The 22,372-nt window shown below is 46.6% G+C and overlaps 1 protein-coding gene across 9 annotated transcripts in view; it reads right to left on the bottom strand.

Moving 5' to 3' along the window:
* The window catches only part of ARID1B (AT-rich interaction domain 1B), a 441,388-nt gene that overhangs the window by 45,262 nt on the left and 373,754 nt on the right, over positions 1 to 22,372 (bottom strand). For 6 of the 9 annotated variants that reach the window (XM_047732510.1, XM_047732515.1, XM_047732511.1 and 3 more), the window contains 2 exons: positions 14,632 to 14,959; positions 12,753 to 12,881 (listed from right to left, as the gene is read on the bottom strand). In XM_047732510.1, coding sequence (XP_047588466.1) covers positions 12,753 to 12,881; positions 14,632 to 14,959 — 457 coding nt within the window. The remainder of the gene's footprint in view (positions 1 to 12,752; positions 12,882 to 14,631; positions 14,960 to 22,372) is intronic. The other 3 variants (XM_047732514.1, XM_047732516.1, XM_047732518.1) reach the window with 1 other exon arrangement.

Here is a 22,372-nt window from a genome sequence, read left to right as displayed (position 1 = left end):
AATGGGGGGAGACAGCCAGTCCTTCCATCATCGGAGAAGAAACCCTATTCATTATTGCTTTGAAAACTACCCGCCAAAACTGTTGGTAATTCTGGACAAGCAAGATGGGCTAATACTAAAAAAAGAAGGCCTTCAATGCACTCTGCTGAATGTTGTAAATTGAGACAATTTTGTTTTGTGGAAGGAAACCTAACATGGCCACCTCTCTAAGTTGAGCACCCCAACTCACCATGGCGTGACTAACAGGAGAGGGCATGAGGTGCGGCTATCAGGAGAGGGTTTCTGGGGCTCACGACAAAAATCTTCTCTGGTTGGGCTGACTCCTATGACTTGGACTACAGAGACCTCAAAAGAGGGCCCCCTTCCAGAGACAGCATCACCGACCGCTAAATCCCTTTTTGACCACAGCAACACTCAAGATTGCTGCAAATGGCATCGGGACAGTCTAAGAAGCCAGTCACTCAGACACTCTCTTTTTCAAAAAGAAACAGGGCAACACGACAAAAACAGGTAAAAATGCAAATGGAAACAAGGGCAACACTGTCCACATAAAACCCTAAGATGTAAGTTGTATCTGGAAAAGCAGAGTACCCTTCCTTGACCTTGGGGGGTGAACTCCTGGGCTGTTACAGGTCTACGGGCTCAGATAGTTTTTGTTACAAATTACTGCTGGCCTGATGCCACAGGTTCCTAACCTGCGCTGGTTGTGGCGATAAATGGCCAATAACGTCTCAGAGGGGACCCAATAAACATTCAGAAGTAATGTCGTGTCGGTGCTTTGCTGCTAGTGGACTGCGTGGGAGGCACGTGAGCAAATGGGCCAGGCCCTGTGCTCCCCTGGGCCTTCCGCAACACAGCACTGGCCCGATTTTTTCAAAGTCAAAGCATGGTGTGGGGGTTGTTACCTGAACACGTGGACCCACAGATTAACTAGAGGAACTTCACTGAAATCAGTCTTTGGTTGGGACTAGACATAAATGTTTGAGATCTGTCACTCGATGACAAGAACCAGGTTATTATAAGGAGAATAATTCAAAAGTGGAGCCTGTACACCCATCTCCCTAAAGCACTTCTCATCCTGCTTCTCAGTCTATACACACACACACACACACACACACAAAAGTGATTTTTTTTTAAAATAGATCTTCCTTTTATTCACTTTGGAGATTTCTCAAACATTACACATTTATCTGCCAACAAAGAGCTGGCTTTGGGGAAAAAACCCAGAAGCAAACACCAATTTTAAAGTGACCATTTCCAGTGGTTCACAGTGAAGGCAGAAAGGGGACTACAGCTTCTAACTACAGCTTGAACCCAGCGGTTAAACGCACCGGTATGAAACGCTATAAAGGGTAACCGCACATTTTTTTCTAAATACCTTGTTTTAAAGTCAACTACAAGAAAATTTAAAATAAGACCTGTATATGATTTTGGTGCTTTACAAGAATATTTAGGCCACATTGTTTCAGCAATCACCACTATTTTTTCTCAACAGTGACAGACGGGGAAGTGTGAAATGTGTAACTTGAATGTGAGTGGGTTTCTGATGCAGCTCTTTTGAGAAGGGTCGGGGCAGAGAGAAGAAATGCTTTGGGACCAGATGCCACAGGAGGGGAGCCACGTCATACAAAGTCCTGGGGGCAAGCCACATGGAGAGAAGCTGCACGCAAGAGTTCTAGCATATCCACGGGAAACATCGTTCCTGAGTCATGTTCACCAGGAACATAAAGCAGGGCGTGCTCCACTGGAAAACGGCATGACTACATACAGATTTTTCTCTACATGGACTGTCACTGTAGATGTAGCTGGAGTTACATAGCCAGCAAAGATTGTTTACTGACAAAATTAATTAGGCTAACACCAAAATTTGGAGCATTTTCCCACTTAAACCCAACAGTCTTCAGAACCAGGAACCTAATCTTTGCAAAGCCCAATTCCAGCAGAATTTATTTTTAGAGAGTTCCAACTGTATGCGTAACATTGCACAGGATGCCCTATTTTCAATGTTTTAGAAACAGAAGCTGTTTTCACATGTGCCCGGTATCGCCGGAGAGCACGCTCAACCTGACTTACACCATGTCTACCCCCAAGCAGTACCAAGGACAAATTCAGTCAAAACTATTTTAAATCTAATATCTGTAGCAGGAAAAACACTGCCAGTGCCCCCAAAACAACATAATCAAAACAGAAAAGCCAGCCATCCGTGCCCCAGCCCATTTCCACTGTGGCTAATCCATCGCACGCCTGTGACAACGTGTGCACTAGCATATTTCGGTGACAAAATAGTGCTATTGGTTGAACAAGCGTGAGACTCAATCCTGGGAAGGTAAAGTGGCAATTTGTATCTTTAAAACCAAAGACGACATGGGGCGCCTGGGTGGCTCAGTCGGTTGAGCGTCTGCCTTCGGCTCAGGTCATGATCCCAGGTCCTGGGATCGAGTTCCACATGGGGCTTCCTGCTCAGCAGGGAGCCTGCCTCTCCCTCGCTCTGCCTGCTACTCTGCTTACTTGTGATCTTTCTCCGGGTCAAATAAATAAAATCTTAAAAAAAAAAAAAAACAAAAAAACCAAAGATGACGAAGAGAAGTGCCAACGATTTACAAGCAGTAGATTCCTGTGGAAATACACAGCCACGTGTTATTTAAAAAAAAACTAACAACTGTACGCCTTTTGCTCAGGGAGACATGGCAGAAATAACTAATATTAATCAGAAACATCTTCTGTTTATTGGTAGTTACAATCACTTGTTCGAGATGAGTGTTTTAAGACTGGTGTGGGCGGGGACGGGGCAGGAGGAGCACAGCAACAGGAGGGCCAAGCAGAGAAACAAGTCAAATTGCCGGAGCGGACGGCCACGTCCACCTGCGAGCACGCTCTGTTGTGGAGGCCAAGGTGGGAGGACGGGGGAGCCTGCAGTCAGGGAGGTCAGGAAAGTTCCCTGAGAAATGGATGCCAGTCCCCCCTCCTCTCCCCTCACACCTCATCTCTGGCCAGATCAGCGGGATTCACTTGGGTGAGGAGAGGAGAGGACACCATGGCTCAGGGGTCTGGCAGCAGGGGCAGTTGGCGGACTAGAGGGCATGACCGTGGAGAGGGACTGAAGGGCCTTGTCCCCTGGGGCCTGTGGTTCTGTGGGGTCCTGTCTGTAGGCTGGGACAATTGGAAAGAGACTAGGGGTTGTTAAGCAGGAGCAATGGCCTAAAGAGATGTGTTTCAAAGGCATCGTCCCCTGCCTGTGGACAGGAAGACACATGGGTGGCGCGAATGGACCTAGGGCCGCAGGTGTGCAGTTACTCCAAGAGAAGGTAAGAGAGGCCAGGAGGGCAGTGGCACAGCCACTCTCAGAGGCACATTTGACAGGACGGGGTGAGGAATGAGATCCTGGGCGGAAAGGAGAGGGGCACTAAGGTGTCTCCCAGGTGTCCAGCTCGCACGAGAGGCTGGGTGAGGGGGCAGTCACTGAGAGGTAATGTCACGTGGGCAGCGGGAGGCTCAAGTCTGAGAAGCAGAGGGAGAGTTCTAGAACTCATCTTCGCTTCCTGTGCTCTTACAACCCTTCTCTAGTCTTTGGTGTAAGATCTTCCCTTGTCATGAATGCGATCCCTTTCGAGGCAGCCTGTTCCCTTCCAGAAGGCTGAAAAGTGCAGGACATCAGCCACAAAGCTACAGCAGTAATTAATCACTTTCCAGCAGCTATAAATTAATAACTCCCCAAACCCTTTGGTCATTGATACATTTCAGTTTTATTTTTTCCTTTGAGAATGGGCAAAAAAGGAACGTCATTTTTCAAGAGCTCTATGAAAAAGACCCTTTCGACAGAGGGGCTGTGGTAACTTTGTTCACTGGTCTCAAGAATGGTCTCTGGAGTGGATGCACAGTGCGTGGCAAATGGCAGACGAGCTCTCCCTGGCATGTCCGGCCACAGCCCGCATCACAAGCGCTGCCCCCGGGGCCCCTCGGCCTCTCAAGCATTTCTCCGGGGCGTCTTCGCCTTTCTTCCAAGAGTTGTGTTTTCACCCTGCATCTCGGGGAGGCGGTTTCTACTACGCAGCGAGGAATCCCGCATATTCCATCTTGATTTCCTAAAAGGCTCTAATACCAGGAACATCTTTTCCCTTTCTGTTAACTGCTTCATGAAGCCTTCTCGGCGGGATCCAACCTGTTATCAGTCCTGCTCCTGGCATCGCCGCTAAAACGCACCTGTTGTGCAGTTTCAAGATTAAGTCCTTGTCTGCCTCAATGCAGGTACCCCCTTTCGGTTGTTCCTAAAGCCGCTGACGGATTGTCACCTTCTTTCTCAAAGCAACCAGGAGAACAAATAGAGCTTGAGGGTTTTGAGGCGAGACTTCCCTGTCAGGGTGTGAAGAAAATGCAAAAAGCATTTGGCTGCCTGAAGTCTGGTAACTGATAACTGAGAATGTTCTCTCCATCTCCAAGTTCATTTGGGGTTGGTAAGCCCATTGTTCTGTGATTCCTAACAACTGCTGGCAATCAGACAAAGACAAACAGCAAGTCTCCCTTCCTTCAGAGACTGCCTGTTGACTCCCAGCACACGGGCTGCCTCAGGCTCAGGGCGGAGACCAAAGCCATGGGGGGCAGGTGTGGGCCCCCAAACCTGTCTCTTCCCCGGAAGACGAAGAGAGTCCCCTGGACTCTGTGGGTTCTGGTGCACGTAGCTTTTCACTGGGTCCTGGTAAGATGCAGATCGCACAGCTCCCCGGAAAGTAAAACTAGTTGCCGCTGAGGTCGCCCACAGAAAGAAAATAGTGCTCTTTTCTGTGTTATGTCAGAGATCTTTACTTAAAGTTAATTTTGCAATTATGATACCATTAAGAAAAGATCTTGAGTAATTCCTAAGGAGGGCTATTCCTTTTCAGTGATGGAAGTACCCACCCTTTACTCCAGGACATCCCCTTTCTGGGCACAAGGTGTAGGAGAGAGTGATGTCAGAGGTACCAGCACCGCAGACAGGTGCACCGCTTGACAAATACTGAGGAGCTCCGCCACAGCACCCATCCAGAACCAACCCAAGCGATAGCTGGGAATGTGGTCATGAAGAATGCACAGATCCCGCATGCACTCACGGACTTCTTGTACCTAAACAGGCCAGTCTATTGCATGAAAAAGAGAAAGAATCCGGGTCCTGAGATCTCCATCTCATAAACTTGCTAGAGTGATATCCTGTAAAGCCCTCTAACAGAGAATACACTTGTCCCGGCTCTAATGCAAGGAAATATTCAGTCCAGTCATTTCTAACTTACAACAAAATCATCCTAAAATTCTTAGAGATTTCCCGAGCTGAAAGCAGCGCTGGTCCACAAAGTTACTTCATTTGTTGAAGCCACACTATTCAAAATTAGGGTAAAATGTGTTGTAGGAAAAGCCTGAATGCTGAGCAAAAAGTCTCCTCACCATTTGCTCTTACCTGGTATCTAATAGTCAAAGGCCATTTAGAAAGAGTTAACTTTCAAAAGCCACAGACAAAACCTTATGGGGTTCTGTAGCTGTGATTTTTTGTTCATTTTTTAAAAAATCTATTCATGGAAGTGAAATTCAAAATAAGAATTAAGGTCACCTTTGGGAGTTGCTCCCACAGCCCTTTACGCTACCAGCTAAGGGGTCCCGGGAGCCCCTTGCCCATGATTGTCATATGGTCACCCAGGATGCTTCCCAAACCCCAGACCGGGACAGACAGATCAGGTCCTCTTCACTGCATTTAAACTGTCCCTGGTGCCGTCAGCCCCAAACACAGCTGAGATGATGCAATTTCGCACAGAGCAGGACGGGATGCTTCCCGCAGTCAGCCTGAGTGCTTTGCAGGGTGGCGATGAGGCCGGTGCTGCTCCCTGAGATACATGTGACTTCAACCATCTTGCCTTTTCGTAACCGTGGAGAACTCGTGTTGCCTGCACTGTGGTGCTGACTTCCCCTGGGGAGAGATGGACTGGAAAGCCAATTCCAGAGAGGACCATCGCAGCTGGTCTGGTGGGGCTGCGAGGTCTGTGGGGCAAAGATGCTAGTGGCCACGAGGTCAGACATGCAGACAGTGGCTTAGTCAAGTAAAAAGGGGCACAGTCCACCAATGTGAGGCTCCCTTGGGTTAGTAACGGGAGCTCTGACCCACTATATGTGTCACCACGAGTCACCTTAGATGCTGAGGACAGCACCCAGGTTTGGACTGGGGCATAGACAGGAGATACTCTGAATGAGGAAGGCAGGTCTAGACACGGTGGGGAGCTTGGAATATTGCAGAATGTGAGGAGGACAACCGTGTCTGAGAGGGCAGAAGGCAGAAAGTCAGAGGATTTGGGGAGACCAACTTGGCCCTAAGTCAAGAGACTGCCAAAGCCCGAGATATGGTTTCAGGTTTGCACACCCATTAGTTTCTCCAAATGCTATCCAGTAACCAAGGCTCGGGTCTAGAATTCTCCTCTGATATCTCTTAGGGACAAAAAAGTGGGCATCTGACTTTCCACTTTCCACTGCGTCCCTCTGAGTTTCCCCTAGTTCTCTTCAGGGAGCAGGAATCCCAAAGGCCAAGCCTTAGACATGTGCTGGCCACCCCAGGGCCGCTTAGGGGGTTACAAAAAATACAGGCTCGTGAGCCTCCCCCTGCCAGTGGCTGGGGTGGATACAACTCCTGCCAGGCAACACAGTCGCTTGTTTAGGGAACTTCACAGACCCTAATCCATGAAAGGTTTGCTCTACATTTCGGACTTGGGATTCCCTGGATCTCATTAAACTGGAAAAAAAAAAAAAAAAAAAAAAAAAAAAAATATATATATATATATATATATATATATATATATATAAAATCTTATAAAATCTTAGTCTTTTAAGAATTAGTATTTGGGGCACCTGGGTGGCTCTGTTGGTTAAGTGTCCGACTCTTGATTTCGGCTCAGGTCATGATCTTGGAGTCATGGGGTCAAGCCCCCACACCAGGCTCCGCACTTAGTGCAGAATCTCCTTGAGATTTTTTCTCCCTCTCCCTCTGCCTATCTCCCTGCTCACACGTGCATGTGTGCACTCTTGTAAATAAATAAATAAAATGTCTTAAAAAAATGAGTGTTTCATTTTTTTTTAAGTAGGCTCCAGGCCCAATGTGGGGCTTGAACTCATGACCCTGAGATCGAGTCACACACACTACTGACTGAGCCAGCCAAGCACCCCTTGTTTTACCACTGTTTGATTTGAAGACTAATAAATATACTCTGTGGTTACCATGATAGTTATGAAACTCTGAAAGATCTGATTAAAGTCATAATCTTAAAATGCCAACAGAATACTCAATTCTAAATTCTGAAGGGAAAAGAGGCTAAAAACTAAGCACAGTATTTAGATGATAATGCGAAGGCTTACATTTAATTGTAGAAATAAAAACTCTACTTAAGCCTTTGAAATCTTTTCTTTGTCTTTCAATAATGTGACTTCTCTAATCACAGCTGTTATTTTAAAACCTAACTGTCCAAAATCCAAAGGGCTAAACTCTTTGTTAATACACATTACTCACAGTCCCTTCAGGCCCGTGGACCCCACGGCAACTGGGTCTTGACACATTTAGAAGTTTTTTGCCCCTTCCCTTTGACATTTTAATGCACCATCTCCATTAACGTATTTCCACATCAGTGGCTCCCGGCCCATCAGCAGAATTGCGTCATACTGGTTTCAAGGAAAATAATACAGAAAAAGTGCCTTGCTGGCGAACAGCAACAGGGGAAATGAATTATAAATACACCTCCCTAAAGACTGTTGCTGGAAGACACGTGTGTACGTGGGATGCCCATGAGATATGGACGTAAGCGGCTCTCTATAGCCCAGAGGACAGGCTAACCCACTGCTTGTCCGTGGAGCAGAGGAAGACCACTGATCAAGTTACCTTACGATTAAGATGATTTCATGGGATATAATGAGTGGCAAAGGTTAAAAAATAGAATTCCCAATCTCTTGTTTCACTGAAAACAAAAATATTTTAAAAAAAGATTTATTTATTTTAGAGAGAGAGAAAGTGCTCGAAACAGCTAATGAGGGGAGACGCAGAAGGAGAGGGAGAAACCCAACCAGACTTTGTGCCCCGGTAGCGGGGCTCGACCCCACAACCTTGAGATCACAACCAGGAGTTGGCCACTCAACCGACTATGCCGCCCGGGCACCTCCTAAAAACAAAAATATTTTAACAAAACTGATTTCGGTTACCTAGCTTTTGGTCTGATGTAAGTATTAAAACGTAGGTCTCCAGATTCATGGTTGTGATAGTCGGTATAGAAGTTCCCTTGCAGGCAAGAGTGATAGAACTTTCCAAACTGACTCACTTTTGCTCATTTTTTCCCCTTAAAACTAAGAAGCCTATGAGTCTGGCTCTTTCTGAAGTTCAGTCAGTCCACAGGCGCGTCTCTCAGGGACAGCACAGGGAAGATGGATGTGGCTGTGCCAGCATCAGTGGCTGTGCGCACCTGTGGGTCCAAGTGCCGACTCGGAGCCCTTCCTCCAACAGCCACGCTCTGGTCGCGATGATGCTGGGTGCTAAAGCCATACCAGAGGGCCGAGACTCAAACCCATCCGTGTGCCCTCGAGCAAACAGTGACTTCATGTCACAAGGCGCGTGGTTCCAGAAACGATGACAACTGCTGTGCGCGGGGTCTGGGAGGGGAGGTGCCAGGCCCGTGGTTCCCTACAGGGGCATCGCAGGGAGGGCCGGAAACTGAAGCCCGGACCGTAACTCAGAAGCACGATCTCCACCCAGACTTGGGCTGATGGCTGGTTTCTGGCAGGAGAATTGCCTTTAGGCATGATGGAGAACTAAAATTAAGGCGTTTTCTTTTAAAGGGAAAATTGAGAGAGACTGCACTTAGTGAAGGAAGAGCCATTTGCACAGGGCACAGAGCCGGCCTTGCCCACCTGTCCCTGGCGGAAGGGTCCTGAGCAGGTAACTCAGAGAGACTTGTTTTCTCCACCATGAACTCAGGGGACGGAGGCCGGATGAGACCTACAATCCCTCCAGCTCTGAGGTTCTACTGTTCTGTCACGGAAACCAAACCCTCTTGGAACGCAGAACGGAACATTATCTTCCTTCTTTTTAAAAAATTTTATTTGAGAGAGAACGCGAGCAGGAGAGGTGGAGGGAGAGAGAGAATTCCAAGCAGACATCCCTGCTGAGCACAGAGCCCGATGTGGGGTTAGATCTCAGCACCCCAAGATCACGACCCAAGCCGAAACCAGGAGTCAGGTGCTCAACCGACTGCGCCCCCCCAGACACCCCTGAAACATTCTTGTTCTGATGAAAAAGCATAAGGATCTGTGTCAGAACTCTGACATAAGCCACCTCAAGTCACCAAAGACGAGATTCAAACTGATACCCGCGGGTGCTGGGGCGGCAGTCTTCAGGGAACCAAAGGATACCCCGGCCTAAAGATGTGGGGCTTGGTGGGCCATCTACAAGTTCACCGAAGTCATGCTTCATCCTGGGGCTCATGTCCAAGGCAAAAACCTGGGTAATTCCGATGTAGCCAAATCCACAAATCGGCTGTATTTGGCAGGAATGTTAGCTGTTGGACGCTTCCAGGTGCCGCCCAGAATGGATGGATGGATGGAGGCAAAACCCACTTAGCAGCCGAGGGAAATTTTGTTTACGTGTTTGTGTGGCCTCAGATTCATGGCAACGGTTCTTTTGGGGTAGTGGCCAAAGTCCCTCCTAATCTTCTGGCCAGCTTTGGCTCTCCTCTGCGGACAATGTCTCAACTCTGTTCAACATGGTGCCATAGACAGCCATCAGAACTGGACGGAGGGTGACAGTCACTTGCTGTCCCTCAACTAGGCTTCCCATCAATCATCTAATGTGTCCGCCTCTCTCTCAGTACTTCAAAAGAGCACCACCTTAACTAGAAATGCTTTAAAACTAAACAGAGCAGGGACGCCTAGGAGGCTCAGTCGCTTAGTATCTGCCTTCAGCTCAGGTCATGATCCTGGGGGTCTTGGGATTGAGCCCCCGAGTTGGGCTCCCTGCTCAGCGGGGAGCCTGCTTCTCCCTCTCCCTCCGTTCCTCCCCCAGCTTGTGCTCGCTCTCTCAAATAAATAAAATCTTAAAAAAAAAAATAAAACTAAACACAACAATGCATTTTCTGAGTAAAACGTGTATCAGTGTATATGGCGGGGCGAGGGGCATCCTGGACAAATGCATGGTATAAATTACTGATTCCAAATGATTAGACATTATTACTGAGCTAATTTAGTACTTGAACAGTAAGAGTCACCATATTCTATTGTAAATCCTGATAATCAAAACAAGGAATTCCTTTATTCAAAAAGTAAACAAGAAAAAAAAAACCCAAATCTTCTACACGTTCCTTAATCTACTCAGTGCAGCACGTGGGTTTCACCCTTCTCATGCCAGCCTTAAAAAGGGAATTAGTGAAACGGCTTCCAACCAGTCAGACCCGTGTGCTTTCTGTACCGTCTTCTCTGCAATGAGCTGTGAAAGCCCGGAGTGTAGCTGCCGTAAGCTGGCATGTCTCACAGCGAGCTCTCTGTTCCTGTCTAATTGCACACGTATGTGCGCGCACACACACTCACTACCTTTGTCATTAATGTCTTTTTCAGGTTCTTTCAGAGTCTCTGGGCCCTGTGGGACTCTGACTCGAGAAAGAAGGCGTTTTAACAAACTCTGTGAGGATGTTTCTGCAAGGCCACTTCTTCCCCACAGAAGAAACTGACGTTCAGCGAACGGGTTTTTCCAAACTGCCCACCTGCCTTCCGCCCAGCACGGCTACCAACGGGGAAGACGACAAAAACAAAAGCAAAAACACGACTTTGCTGCAAGGAGATGTGGAAAGCAAAAGCACATTGAAAACCAAATTTCTCAACCCACAGCACTAAAACATGTACTACACATGTTTTCTCACGCTCAAGCTTCTGCTTTGGGGGAAAAAAAAGGCACAACAGGTTATGTGGATGGTGAAGGGCAAAGAAAGGAAGATTTAAAATAGAAATAAAACTTTCTTTTCTTTCTTTTTTAGAAAGAATGCTGTAGACATAAAAAGGCAAAATTCTGAGCTCACGGGGATGGGGCCGCAAAGATGAGCCTTTGCCAAGTGTCCTTTACAAGATTTACAAAGACGAACTCCAACATCTTTCTTGTTCTTATTTTTAATTAAGGAGGAGGTGTTGTGTTCTAAGGAAGCTATGCGGATGCTGTTGGCTGAAACGCAGATTGGATCTTCTCGTGCTGGTTAGCTAACATTGATTTTCTGCCCAGTGGAAGAGATTTTACTCTGATGCATGCCATTTAAATTCATTTTACACAGCTGCTTAATGTGGCTTGGCAAGGCACAGCCAAACTAGCTTTGTGGGACTAAATAGAACTCCAGAGTTGGTGAGGGACAGATCCTATGGATTAGCAGCTGATGATGAATGCCTCCCTCTCCCCACTGTTATTTTCCTACTGACTCATGGACTGACCTTGAAGGTACCACAAGAGAGGAGGAAAAGAGGAAAAGACAAAGTCCCAAAAGAATTATGTTTACCTAATTCTACATTTATTATTTCGCTTTTAGGATTATGTTTACAAAATTCTGTATTTGTTGCCCCACGTTTAGGACCATGTTTATAGGATTTAGAACTCTCGACTGCAAAATTATCATTCGCTCTTGCTGTCTAAATAAATGTATCCTGAATATAAAACTAGTGGAAGGCTGTCTGTGTTACGTATTCACAACAAGTCGTGAAAGCACAGTTGTATATGTTTAATCTTTAAACAAAGCCAGCGGACTGTTCCCCGTTTTATCTTCAGCAAAAATGTGGCGTGTTTCTACTGCAGCTACTGAACAGAATTCAATCTCTGTGGGATAATCTTATCATTACGATATGGGAAACAATATCAATAATAATATTTTCACTAAATAAATTGCTCAATAATAATATACCATAGGAGCATTTACTAAGCTAAAAATGGTGACAGCCTGCTCTTATAAAGCTCTGTAATAAGGAAAGAAGAAAGACACTTTTTGTTGCTGTATGTAATTCCTGTGTTGAAATTGACAATATGGCAACACTATGTTTAGAAAGCAAATTCTGTGTTGGAGGATTTGGTTGCATTTTTCTGGTGACTTCAATATTCTAAAACTCCTTGGGAGAAGGAAGTAACAGAAATCTTTGGCACAGATGTCTGTTCAGTGATGATATAATGAAACCCCTCTTAAGTCCTATTAATAACCTGAGTCATGTCTCCTGCAGAGAGTCTCCTGTCAAATAAGGTCGCTGTGCTCGGAATTCGGGGGTGTGTGTGGGAGCGGGTCACCGTAGTGGCGGGAATGACAGTAACACAGTCGTGATAACAGTGCTGTACGACACAAGTTTCCAGACAACACGAGGACGACAGTGGGGGAAATCACTCCAGGGGAGGTGACTTCATTACTCTGATGGAGCTCAGAGTGTGCATTTCCCTCTCAGGCACGAAGGAGAAGCAGCCATGCCCAAAGCCATGCAGAGACGGGATCCGGGGACGGCATGCAGGGCGCCACCACACTACCACGGAACCGTCCAGAAGAGTGAAAAACGAAACAGAACAAAACGAACAAAAACCCCGAAACAAACGAAAAGAAACAAAAAGACGACCCCCTCTGGGATGGATTTCCTTTCAGGTCTTTCGCTTTCTTGCTTGGGGTGTTCCTTTCGCAGCCGGATGGCACGGTCATTAACAGTTTAAAAAAAAAAAAAATGCCCAGGTCCCGCAGCAAGTCAGGTATGTGGCTACCTACCCGTACTGGTCAGGCTGGTGCATCATGGGAGCCTGAGAGTTGCCATAGTTGGGGTGCTGGGAAGAAAACATGGGGCGTCCCCCAGCCCCAGACTGGCTGGGATAAGCAGGCGACCTAATGTATGGTGGCCTAAAGCAGAACAGAAGAACAACTTCTTTGGATTTGTTCTGTAGACAAGTCTGAATCCCCCTGCGCTTTCGGTTCTCTCCACGCGTGGGTGTGAGCGCTACAGAATGTGGCCTCGGCCTCTGTCCCATGCAGCTGCCTGCCAGGGGGACCGGAGATGGTTCCTCGAAAAAAGGGCGGGGAGGAGGGCAGGGCAAAGGAGAGAGATGGGGAAGACTGTCAGAGCTGGTCCCCATGCATACGTCAGTGCACCCCTGACTCTGGGATAAGCCAAAACGCACAGTCCTCAGAGCGCCCCGAGGGCTGCAGCGGGCGGCCCAGGAAGGCAAGGCTCTGGGGTGGCCGGCCACTCAGAGGCAGATGTGACAAGCCAGGGATGTGTTCCTCTGCACGAATCGGTGGAAAATGCCACATCGGCTGATTCCGGAAGGGAACAGCGCAAGACTTTTACGTGGAACAGCTGGTTATGCCCTGTCCCTCTGGGTGTCTTCCTCCCAGGCCACCAGCCGCAGCCTCTGGTGCCATCCGGCACTTTCCACCTGAGAGGAGCTGGTGCAACCATGGACAATTCGGTTCAACCGATCTCAGAACTTCAGCTGGACCAGGCGAACCGGTGTTCGTGGACGGGTTTATTAAAACACTCCCTAAGGCCTGTGTGGGTTCCGTTTCGTATAGAAAGGGGTGGGGTTTGGGAGATTTTAAGGAACTGTAATATGGATGAGAGAGAGAAAGAGAATGACTGACTTTCATTTTGATTCCTCAAGGGAAATTTATCATTATTTGGAGCAAACGTGAGACTAAAGGGGTCCCTAACATCCCCCAAATAGCAGCTTCAGAGGAAAAGTAACAAAGGGACACATTTAAACACACACACACACACACACACACACATTTTTCTTTCCCTTTGACAAAAATCTGATGCTTCTATCTTTTCTTCTGAAGACACCCTATCTTCATATGTAGCTTTCAATGTGCTTTGATTTAAAACATATTTTAACATTTGTTCAACATAATGTAAAACATACCTATAAATGCTTCTCTTAAAACTATTCACTTCTGTCTCATAAATTTTTCATTAAGTATGTTATTTTTATGCAGGTTAAATAACTTCAACAATTTTAAAAATCAAGATTAAAAACAAGTAAGTAACTGAGGCTGAAACCTTGCTCTGTCAACTTAAAACTTTATGAAATATTATCTTTGCTTTACTGGCTACATTTTCGTTTGGACAGATAGAGAGGTAGGCCTAGAAAAATAAATTCTACCATGAGAGTATGAAATCCATAATCTCACACAGAAACATTTAGACAAACACAAACAATACGAATATGTGCATAGACAAAGTTCCTATTTTATAAAGATTGTTATGGTAGGTTAAAAAAAGAAAGGAAGGTGGTTCTTTTTCAGTAGTTTAGATTTTAGAAGCCTACTTTATCAGCTTTAGACCTTTCCTGCTTAACCCTTGCTCCTCTAACGGGACACCCAGCTACGCCGCCGCCCTGGGGCACGGGTTGCGAGGTCTAGTCACAGTCACTCCGAACGAGCTCCCACAGCGGACTCGGCCACCACTCAGGTTCCCTCTGTGTCTCACAGATCGTGGTCTGCCACTGACTTCTCTGTACTTTATGGGACAGTGTGTGTGAACACCAAAGGGACGGCCAAGCCGAGCGACACCGCACTCCCCACCCCGGGTGACAGGGGCGCAGGGCCCGCTCGCAGGTGCGCACGCAGACCACCTGCCCCGACGGCATACCTGCTCTGGGCTGAGTTTGCAGCGGCCTGCATCACTGCGGCGGCTGCCTCCTGTGCCTTACGGTTCACGGTTGGCATCGGCGGCCCCATTCCTGGCCCTCCCTGCTGAGACATGCCAGGAGAACTGGGGGTCATGCTGCTCATATTTCCAGGAAATGGTCTGTTCTGCATCCCAGCTGATGGCATTCGTCCCAGGGGCATAGCACCACATGGCTGGCTTGGCCCTTGTCCATGCATCTGGTTGTTGGCATTGATGCCCATGCCGGGCCCCGGGCCGCTGTAGCTTGCACTGGGCACCCCGCTATACGTTGGGGGTCTGGAGTAGTTACCTAAACAAAAAGCAAACACAAATTAAAGCCTTTTACTCAGTATCTGGACTGATGAGAACATTTGCTGGAAATGCTTCTTGTCCAACAATGTGGTCAACACAGAATGGCAGTCATTATCCTTATTAACCCTTCCCCTGTTGGCACGGATGAGGCTGGCTGTGTCAACACGTGCTCGCTCGGCCCATTCCAAAGGCAAAGAGCCACACAGGACCACTGCGAGATGGAGGGAACATGCAGGCTAATCATCCAGACCATCCAGAAACAGGCAGGGGATGCTGGTAGTGAGTGTTGCCTCAGTCCACCCAACGCTCACATGCTTACCTTTTAAGCAAAGTCATGATTTCAACCCTAGTCCTTGGGAACACACCACTGAGAATGCGTGACTACGTCACCACTGTGCTCGACAGTCCTGATCCGGGGCTCTCAGAAAGACAACACACGAGACAAATGTGTGCTCAAAATTATCCTCCAAAACCCCACAGGAGGGGCACCTGGGTGGCTCAGTGGATTAAGCCTCTGCCTTCGGCTCAGGTCATGATCTCAGGGTCCTGGGATCGAGCCCCGAATCGGGCTCTCTGCTCAGTGGGGAGCCTGCTTCCCCTGCCTGCCTCTGCCTACTTGTGATCTCTGTCAAATAAATAAATAAAATCTTAAAACAAAATAATAAAAAAATAAAACCCCACTGGGGATGCCATGTGGGGGCTCAACCGCAGTCCGGCCAAACAATCCACTTTTCTCTGGTGCCGGGAGCACCTCTGGTTTGTGTGTTTTTTACACCTGAGCACCAGATGCAGCAGCTAGTTTGTGCTTGGTGCCTGTCTTATGAAATACGGTTTTAAGCACTACCCGAACGTGGGCTCAGTGAAATGGGGACACCATGGGGAGCAGGCAGAGCCTGAGGAGGAAGTGAGGGACCACAAGTGCACCTCTAGCCTCCCTTCACAGTGGGGGACACACTGAGGAGAATGGGCTTTAAGGGTCTCAACTATTTCAGTAGTTCTGTCTTCTCTCTCCTTCCACACCTTTTATTTTGACTGAGTGTACATAGATTAAATTCAAATAAATTAAAGGCATATGTAACGTCATTCCAATAATAATAATAATTGAAGATAGTAACTGCCGAACCACACCACGTACGACACGCGGGGCTAAATGCTTTGCTTCGATGATTACATTCATTTCTCCAATAACCACATGAAATACATATAAATGATGACGATTCCATCTACAAATGGAGAAAATCAACAGCTAGTAGGTTAGGAGTCAAGCTCAAGCAAAAAGACTCTGGGAGCCATGTAATTAACCAATAAAACATGCTGCCTTCCCACAAATGATTATTGAAATAAAATGAATGTAAAAAGCATTTGTAGAATACAGATCAGTGTTTCTCAATCAATCCTTACTGCTTTCTGGAAGAATCTCCTTGTCAAAATAATGTAACTGTTCTAGGGGATATAAAGTTAAATACAATGCAATCCTGCACTCAAAAAGCTCACTGTGTGTGTGTGTGTGTGTGTGTGTAGAGTAGCAGGGATAAGACAAGAAAGTGTATAAAAGCAGAAAAGAAAAAGTGCTAGAATAAGTGTGCTTGGGGGTGGGGCAGGGATCAGCGCAGTAGGGGAGTTCAGGAAGGTTTCTCTGCTGGGCTGTGACCTTGGCAACCTGTGGGAGGGCAGGCCCTGGGACCTGAGGGAGCTGGTGCCCAGTGGAGGCTCCGCACAGACTGTCTCCAAGATCTTAACTTGTTCTCCTCTTTCTTGGTTTCATCCTCTTCTCCATAAGCCAAAGATAATCCCCTCTACTACTGTCTACTTGAGTTCTTGCTAGGGTTAAAGGACATTATGCATGGGAAGTACTGCAAACAAGCACGTGAAAACGGGAGGGAGTAGGTATCTGGGTGGCGAGTCAGGCAGAGGAGATGACCGCACACATTACAGCCAGCCAGACAGCACAGAAACTCAGGCCACTGATGAGCTCTGTGCGGCTGTGTGCCGGGCACCCCGGGGTCAGAGGGCACGTTCAGTAGGGCCTTGTGTTCCAGGCCTCCAAGTGTACGGTTTATCCTGAAGATAAAGAGGAATATGTCCAGGTTTTCCAGCAGAAATTAGATTTGATGAGTAACAATAATAAAAGCAAACACTTAATATTTACCGTGTGCTAAACTCAATTCCAAATTCTGTGTGAACTCATTTAATCCTCGTATCAAGCCTAAGAGGCCTCTGTTATTACAATCCTAATTCTGGAGATGAGAGACCTGAGGCACAGGATGTTAAGGAGCCCGTCTCAAGGTCATGGGCCTACTAAGCAGAGAAGGCACGGTTCACACGCAGGTAAAATCTGTGTGTGAGGTTCAGAGTCCAAGCACATGACACTACCGGGTGGCCTCTCAAACGCTTAAGGAAAAACTACACTTATGTGACACATCATCGCAACTGTAAAACGAGGTTTCCTTAATCCACATGTGTGAAACTGCATCACCTATAAACCTACAAGAGATCTGCGGCCTTTTCAATAGGGCCTGGGTACATCACGTGAGCTTTCTCGTTGGGTGTCCGTGGATTGTGTTATTTATTGCAGATGGTGGGAAGGTCACCATTCACAGGGACCATGGGCTGACACGCTTGCTGTAAAGGTCTGGATGGTACATATTTTAGCTATATGGGCCAGATGGTCTCCATACACAAATGAGAGTGCCTGTGTCCCAATAAAACTTTATTTACAAACACAGGTGGTGGGCCAACGTTGGTCATAATCTGCTGGCCCCTGCTGCAGACCAATCTTAGGACAAACCAATATAGTGCTCCGCCAGCACAGAAGGGGACTTGTTACAACCAGCAACTTCTTCAACCCCAAATGTCCTCTGGAAGGCAAAGGAAAGCCTAAAGGGGATTGACAACAGAGTGATGCCCCAGCAGTTCCAGGAACTGGAAATGGGAGGAAAACAAAAGAGACTAGAAGGAACAGGAGAGGTGTGAACAGGTACCACTCAGGTCCTCATGAGTTAGTCTTTAACGGCCAGCTCCTTGAATTTACACTGCCTTTTCCTAAGAAAATACTCTGCCTTTGCGGAAATAATCGGACACTGTTCCCATGTAAAACGTAAAACATTCACTGTTGATCAATTTCAAAGTTCTTTATAAAAAGTTCTTCAGTTGTTTTGGAATCTCCCATCCCACAGGACCACACATAAGGTCCCCGTCTGTCTTCCTGTCACACCATTGTGGTGGAAAGGGCACCTTATGCTTCCCCGGCTTGTGAGGGACACGGCGCGGTGGGCAGGCTGCTGGCCTGCCTCTTCCTACGCCTTCTTGGAGCACAGGCCTCCGAAGGCTTCTCTGTGAGCAGAGTTAAGACTTCTCCTCTCCATCCTCACTGACCTCACATGCCCTCGCTTCCAGACAGTCTGATAGCATCAGGGAACACAGTGCTCTTTTTTGGCTCTTGCTTTTATTAAAAATAAATAAACTCATTCACAGTTCGAATGCAAATGAAATTAATTCACATATTCATTCGATTACTAGCTCCCGCCCTCCCCTAGCACTTGGTAAGTGACTCATTTGGTAAGAAACCGGATTCAGTGAAAACATATGTACCCTTTGCTTTCGAAGGAAATGAAATAACACTTGAATCTTGTTTTAGAAAACAAGCGTTTGGACATGGTTATGGCAGACGGGCCCACAATGCAGTTTTGTTAGAGAAGAAAGTTCCTGATTTTGTTGAACTCTGCTTATGGTTGGAACAGAGAAACCCTGTCGGCCTGGGCTCTTGCACTTTGGGTATAACTGGCAGTCAGGGGCTGTGTTTTAGGGAACACAAAGGAAAGAAATGACTGAGATGTTCGGTTACCCCGGACCCTACTTCTTCCTTCTCATTCACGGTGTGTGCTAAGAGGAAGGGCTGCGTTTCAATGGCTTTGCTCCATTCCGCAGCTGGTCTGCGAACAGCAGGTGGGCGGGGTCCGTGTGAGCGCACAACCCCGGCGCACACTCACACACGCACGCAAGCACTTGTGCTTAGAAAGGCCCATTAAGTGCTGTGCTCCCAATCTCATTTTCCTCAATCAGTTGGGTTGATTCCATGAATTGGCACTCAAAAGCACACGTCAAGGGAAACCGTTCTAATTACAGAGGCCTCTGTTTGGGAGAAGAAATACAAAGTCCCCTTTTCTTCTCCTTGAAACGCTAAAGACTTTCCTCATTAAACTCACATGCCTGGATAAAAATGCTTTCTAAAGGCTTTAAATGGCTTAAGAGGCAGCAATGGACGAAGTGCAGGCTCTAGAATTTGGGTCTGAATAGCAGCATGACCTTGGATAAGTTACTTAACCTGTCTGACCACTGGTTTTGCCATCTGTAAAAGTAAGCACGATCATGGGGACCTGGTACCAAGGGACTAGCAAAGTGCCGAGCACAGAGGCCCCGCATACACGAGAGTGGCCACCATCATCATCAACGATCACAATACTGTCAGCATCGTGGATAATGGATGATCTTTCCTCGTAATTTTTTAAAAAAATGCGTGGAAGGAGTGAAAAGTGATTAATGCCCCCCCTTTGCCTTCTCGATAACATATCTTTCTCCCCCAAACAAACAAAAACCAAACATGTAAGCCAAGCAAAATATGAGAGGAAAAGCCAGGAATGAGAAGTGCAATCTTATTTCCATGTTTCTCTAATAGATTAGTAATTTGTTGGCACCAGCGCCGACAGAAAACAGATGGATCCAGCGTTAAGCACAATGAAGGCAGCAGATGCTGGGCCAGCCCACCTCAGCTGGACGGGTCTTGCAGCCAAGTCTGAGAGCCCACAGTTTTCAAGTGGGTTCATCTTGGCACACCAGTTTTGGGAAATCGGTCACCAGATAAATTCAGATTTCAGCCCACCAGGAGGTGTAGTCAAGCACTAGCTGGAGCGGCACTCTGTTCGAGTCACATTATTATTTTAGCAGGATCGCAAAAAATTCTGTACCTGACTCTGGAATATTTAATTTGCAAGTTACAGTCTATACTCCAAGCAAATGATGACTCTGAGAAGCAAAACTTCTTATGTGAGTGTTTCCACTCACATAAGAAGTTTTGCTTCTCAGAGTCATCATTTGACAATCACTGGAGAATCACTTCTACACGCAAAGCTCCGTATCATTCCCCCCATGCTGTGGAGGGTAAAACGGTGCCCAAATCACAGACCAGACACTTTGCCCGGAGCAGGAAAAAGTAAAACGGACTAATTAGCTATGTATTATGATAAATGTATTTGTGGATTAGGGCTAAAAAGGCACTGACCTTGTTGTTTAGTTAATCATGTTCGCCACTTCTTATAGCTGTCTACTACATCACATGATTTTAGGTCAAGTTTATAGAGATAGAATTTACATACAATAACAATCCTACAGGTCCTATAACCACCAGAACATGGGAAATTTCTACCATGACAAAAAAATTGCCCGTTTGTGGTCAGTCTCATGGCCACCCGTGGGAACCACTGATCTGATTTCTCTTCCTATAGCTTTGCCTTCTCCCCCGTACTGTCATCTACAATCATGCCGCATGTAGTCTTTCTGTGTCTGGCTGCTTTCCCTTAGCATCATGCTTTTGAAATCCATCCACATTATTGCACACGTCAGTGGCTTCTTCCCTTTGGTTGCCGAGTAGCTTTCAATTCGGTGGACATTTGAGTTGTTCCCCGTTTTTGGCAATTACGAGCAAAGCTGCTAACATCTGCACACAGGTCTTTGTGTAGACATAGGTTTCATTTCTCTTGGCAGGACCCGAGGAATGAGAGTGCCAGGTTGTAGGGTAAGTGTGTGTTTGACTTCGTAAGAAAATCTACCAAAAAATGTATGAGTTAAAAAAAAAAAAGTATGAGTTCTAACCGCTCTACATCCTTGATATTGTTAATTAAAAAAAAAAAAAAACGAGCCATTCCAGTAGGTGTGGAGTGGATATCACTGTGACTTTAATTTTCATTTCCCCAATAAAGAATGAGCATTTTTCACATGTTTATTTGCTGGTTACCATATTTCAGTAAGATCCTTTGTGTTTAAAAAAAAAAAAAGTTGTATTTCAAAAACCTTCTTCTAACTCCAGCTTTCTACACAGGCTGATAACACAGTATCGCTCTTTTAGATACTACTTTGGAGGGGAAATGATCGAGTAGATACGAAGACCACAAATGCAGGTTCAAAATGAAAGATGACTTACCTTCAGTCACATTAAATCCTGCTATTGGTGGGAATGGAGAGAATTTGTTTTTGGAATTGGTATTTATGGCACCATATCTTCTCTAGATCAACATGCATTTTAAGAAGTCTTCACAGTGTAAGAGAAATAGCCATATTGCCCAAAGCTTGGAATAGAGGGGGAAAGGCCAACTGCCTTACAGTATGCCTTCAGCGGCTCACTTCTGGTAGCTCTTTCCGTATGTTACATAAACGAACCCCTTTAAAAATTTAATTATACGATAATGCAAGCTCAGTGCAGAGAATATACATGCACAGAAAGAAATAGACAAACATGATCCTTCGTTTCACCTCCCAAAGATAAATCTTAAGCATTGAGTCATCAGCCCCAACCCTGTGAAGCATCAAGGTAGGGCGGAAAAGGCACCAGCACCTCTGGAACTTCATCTCCATCTCCATCTCTTTCAGAAAGAGCTCTGAAGGGAGGGCCTCTTCTGTGCTCGCTGTGTGCTAACGGCTAGGGATTCGGTGGCAAATGCAGGCAAAGAGCTGCCATCCTGGTGGCACGAGACAGGCAAAGACGTCAAGTCCAGACCATGTCATGTGGTGCCAGTAAGTGTCCTCGAGAAACACAAAGGGAGATTTATACAGAGTGGCGAGGGGAGGCGTCCCACCAAGGTGACCGAGGAGAGCCGCCCCGGGGAAGGGAGCTGTGTGCGTGTTCGCGGCCTCTCAGGAAGAAGTGCATCTTCAGAGAAACAACTGTCACAGAGCCCGACATCAGACAGGCCCAGGGGATATACGGGCACCAGCAGATGCCAGCCAGCATCCGACTCCAGGGCGGGGAGTGCGGAAGAGAGCACAGGCCCTCAAGGAGCAGGGGTATAACGGTCTGCTATGTGTGACCTTCAGAAAGCCACTTGTCACTCCCAAGTTCAGTTTCCTCATCTGTAAAAAGGGTATAATATAAGATAATCCGTCTCATGTTGCTGTGGGGGGAAATAATAGTAACTGCAACTGACAGTCAATAAATAGCACCTTTCAAGGAACAGAGAGAAACTGTTCCGGTATCAGTGACTTTTATCAGTGAAATGATCTTTTCCTATATTGCACATATGTCGAATTTTACTTTCATCATGCACAAATATTCGAATTTATTTCTCAGACTGAGTAGAAGTAAGCACTAACATTAAAAAATGTAAAAACGTATTATCTCAAGTCAATAGCAAAATTTAGT

This window comes from Lutra lutra, chromosome 6, assembly GCF_902655055.1.
Source record: "Lutra lutra chromosome 6, mLutLut1.2, whole genome shotgun sequence".
Taxonomy (NCBI): domain Eukaryota; kingdom Metazoa; phylum Chordata; class Mammalia; order Carnivora; family Mustelidae; genus Lutra; species Lutra lutra.
Note: the sequence above shows the minus strand (reverse complement) of the source record. Positions and strands in the feature narration are given on the sequence as shown.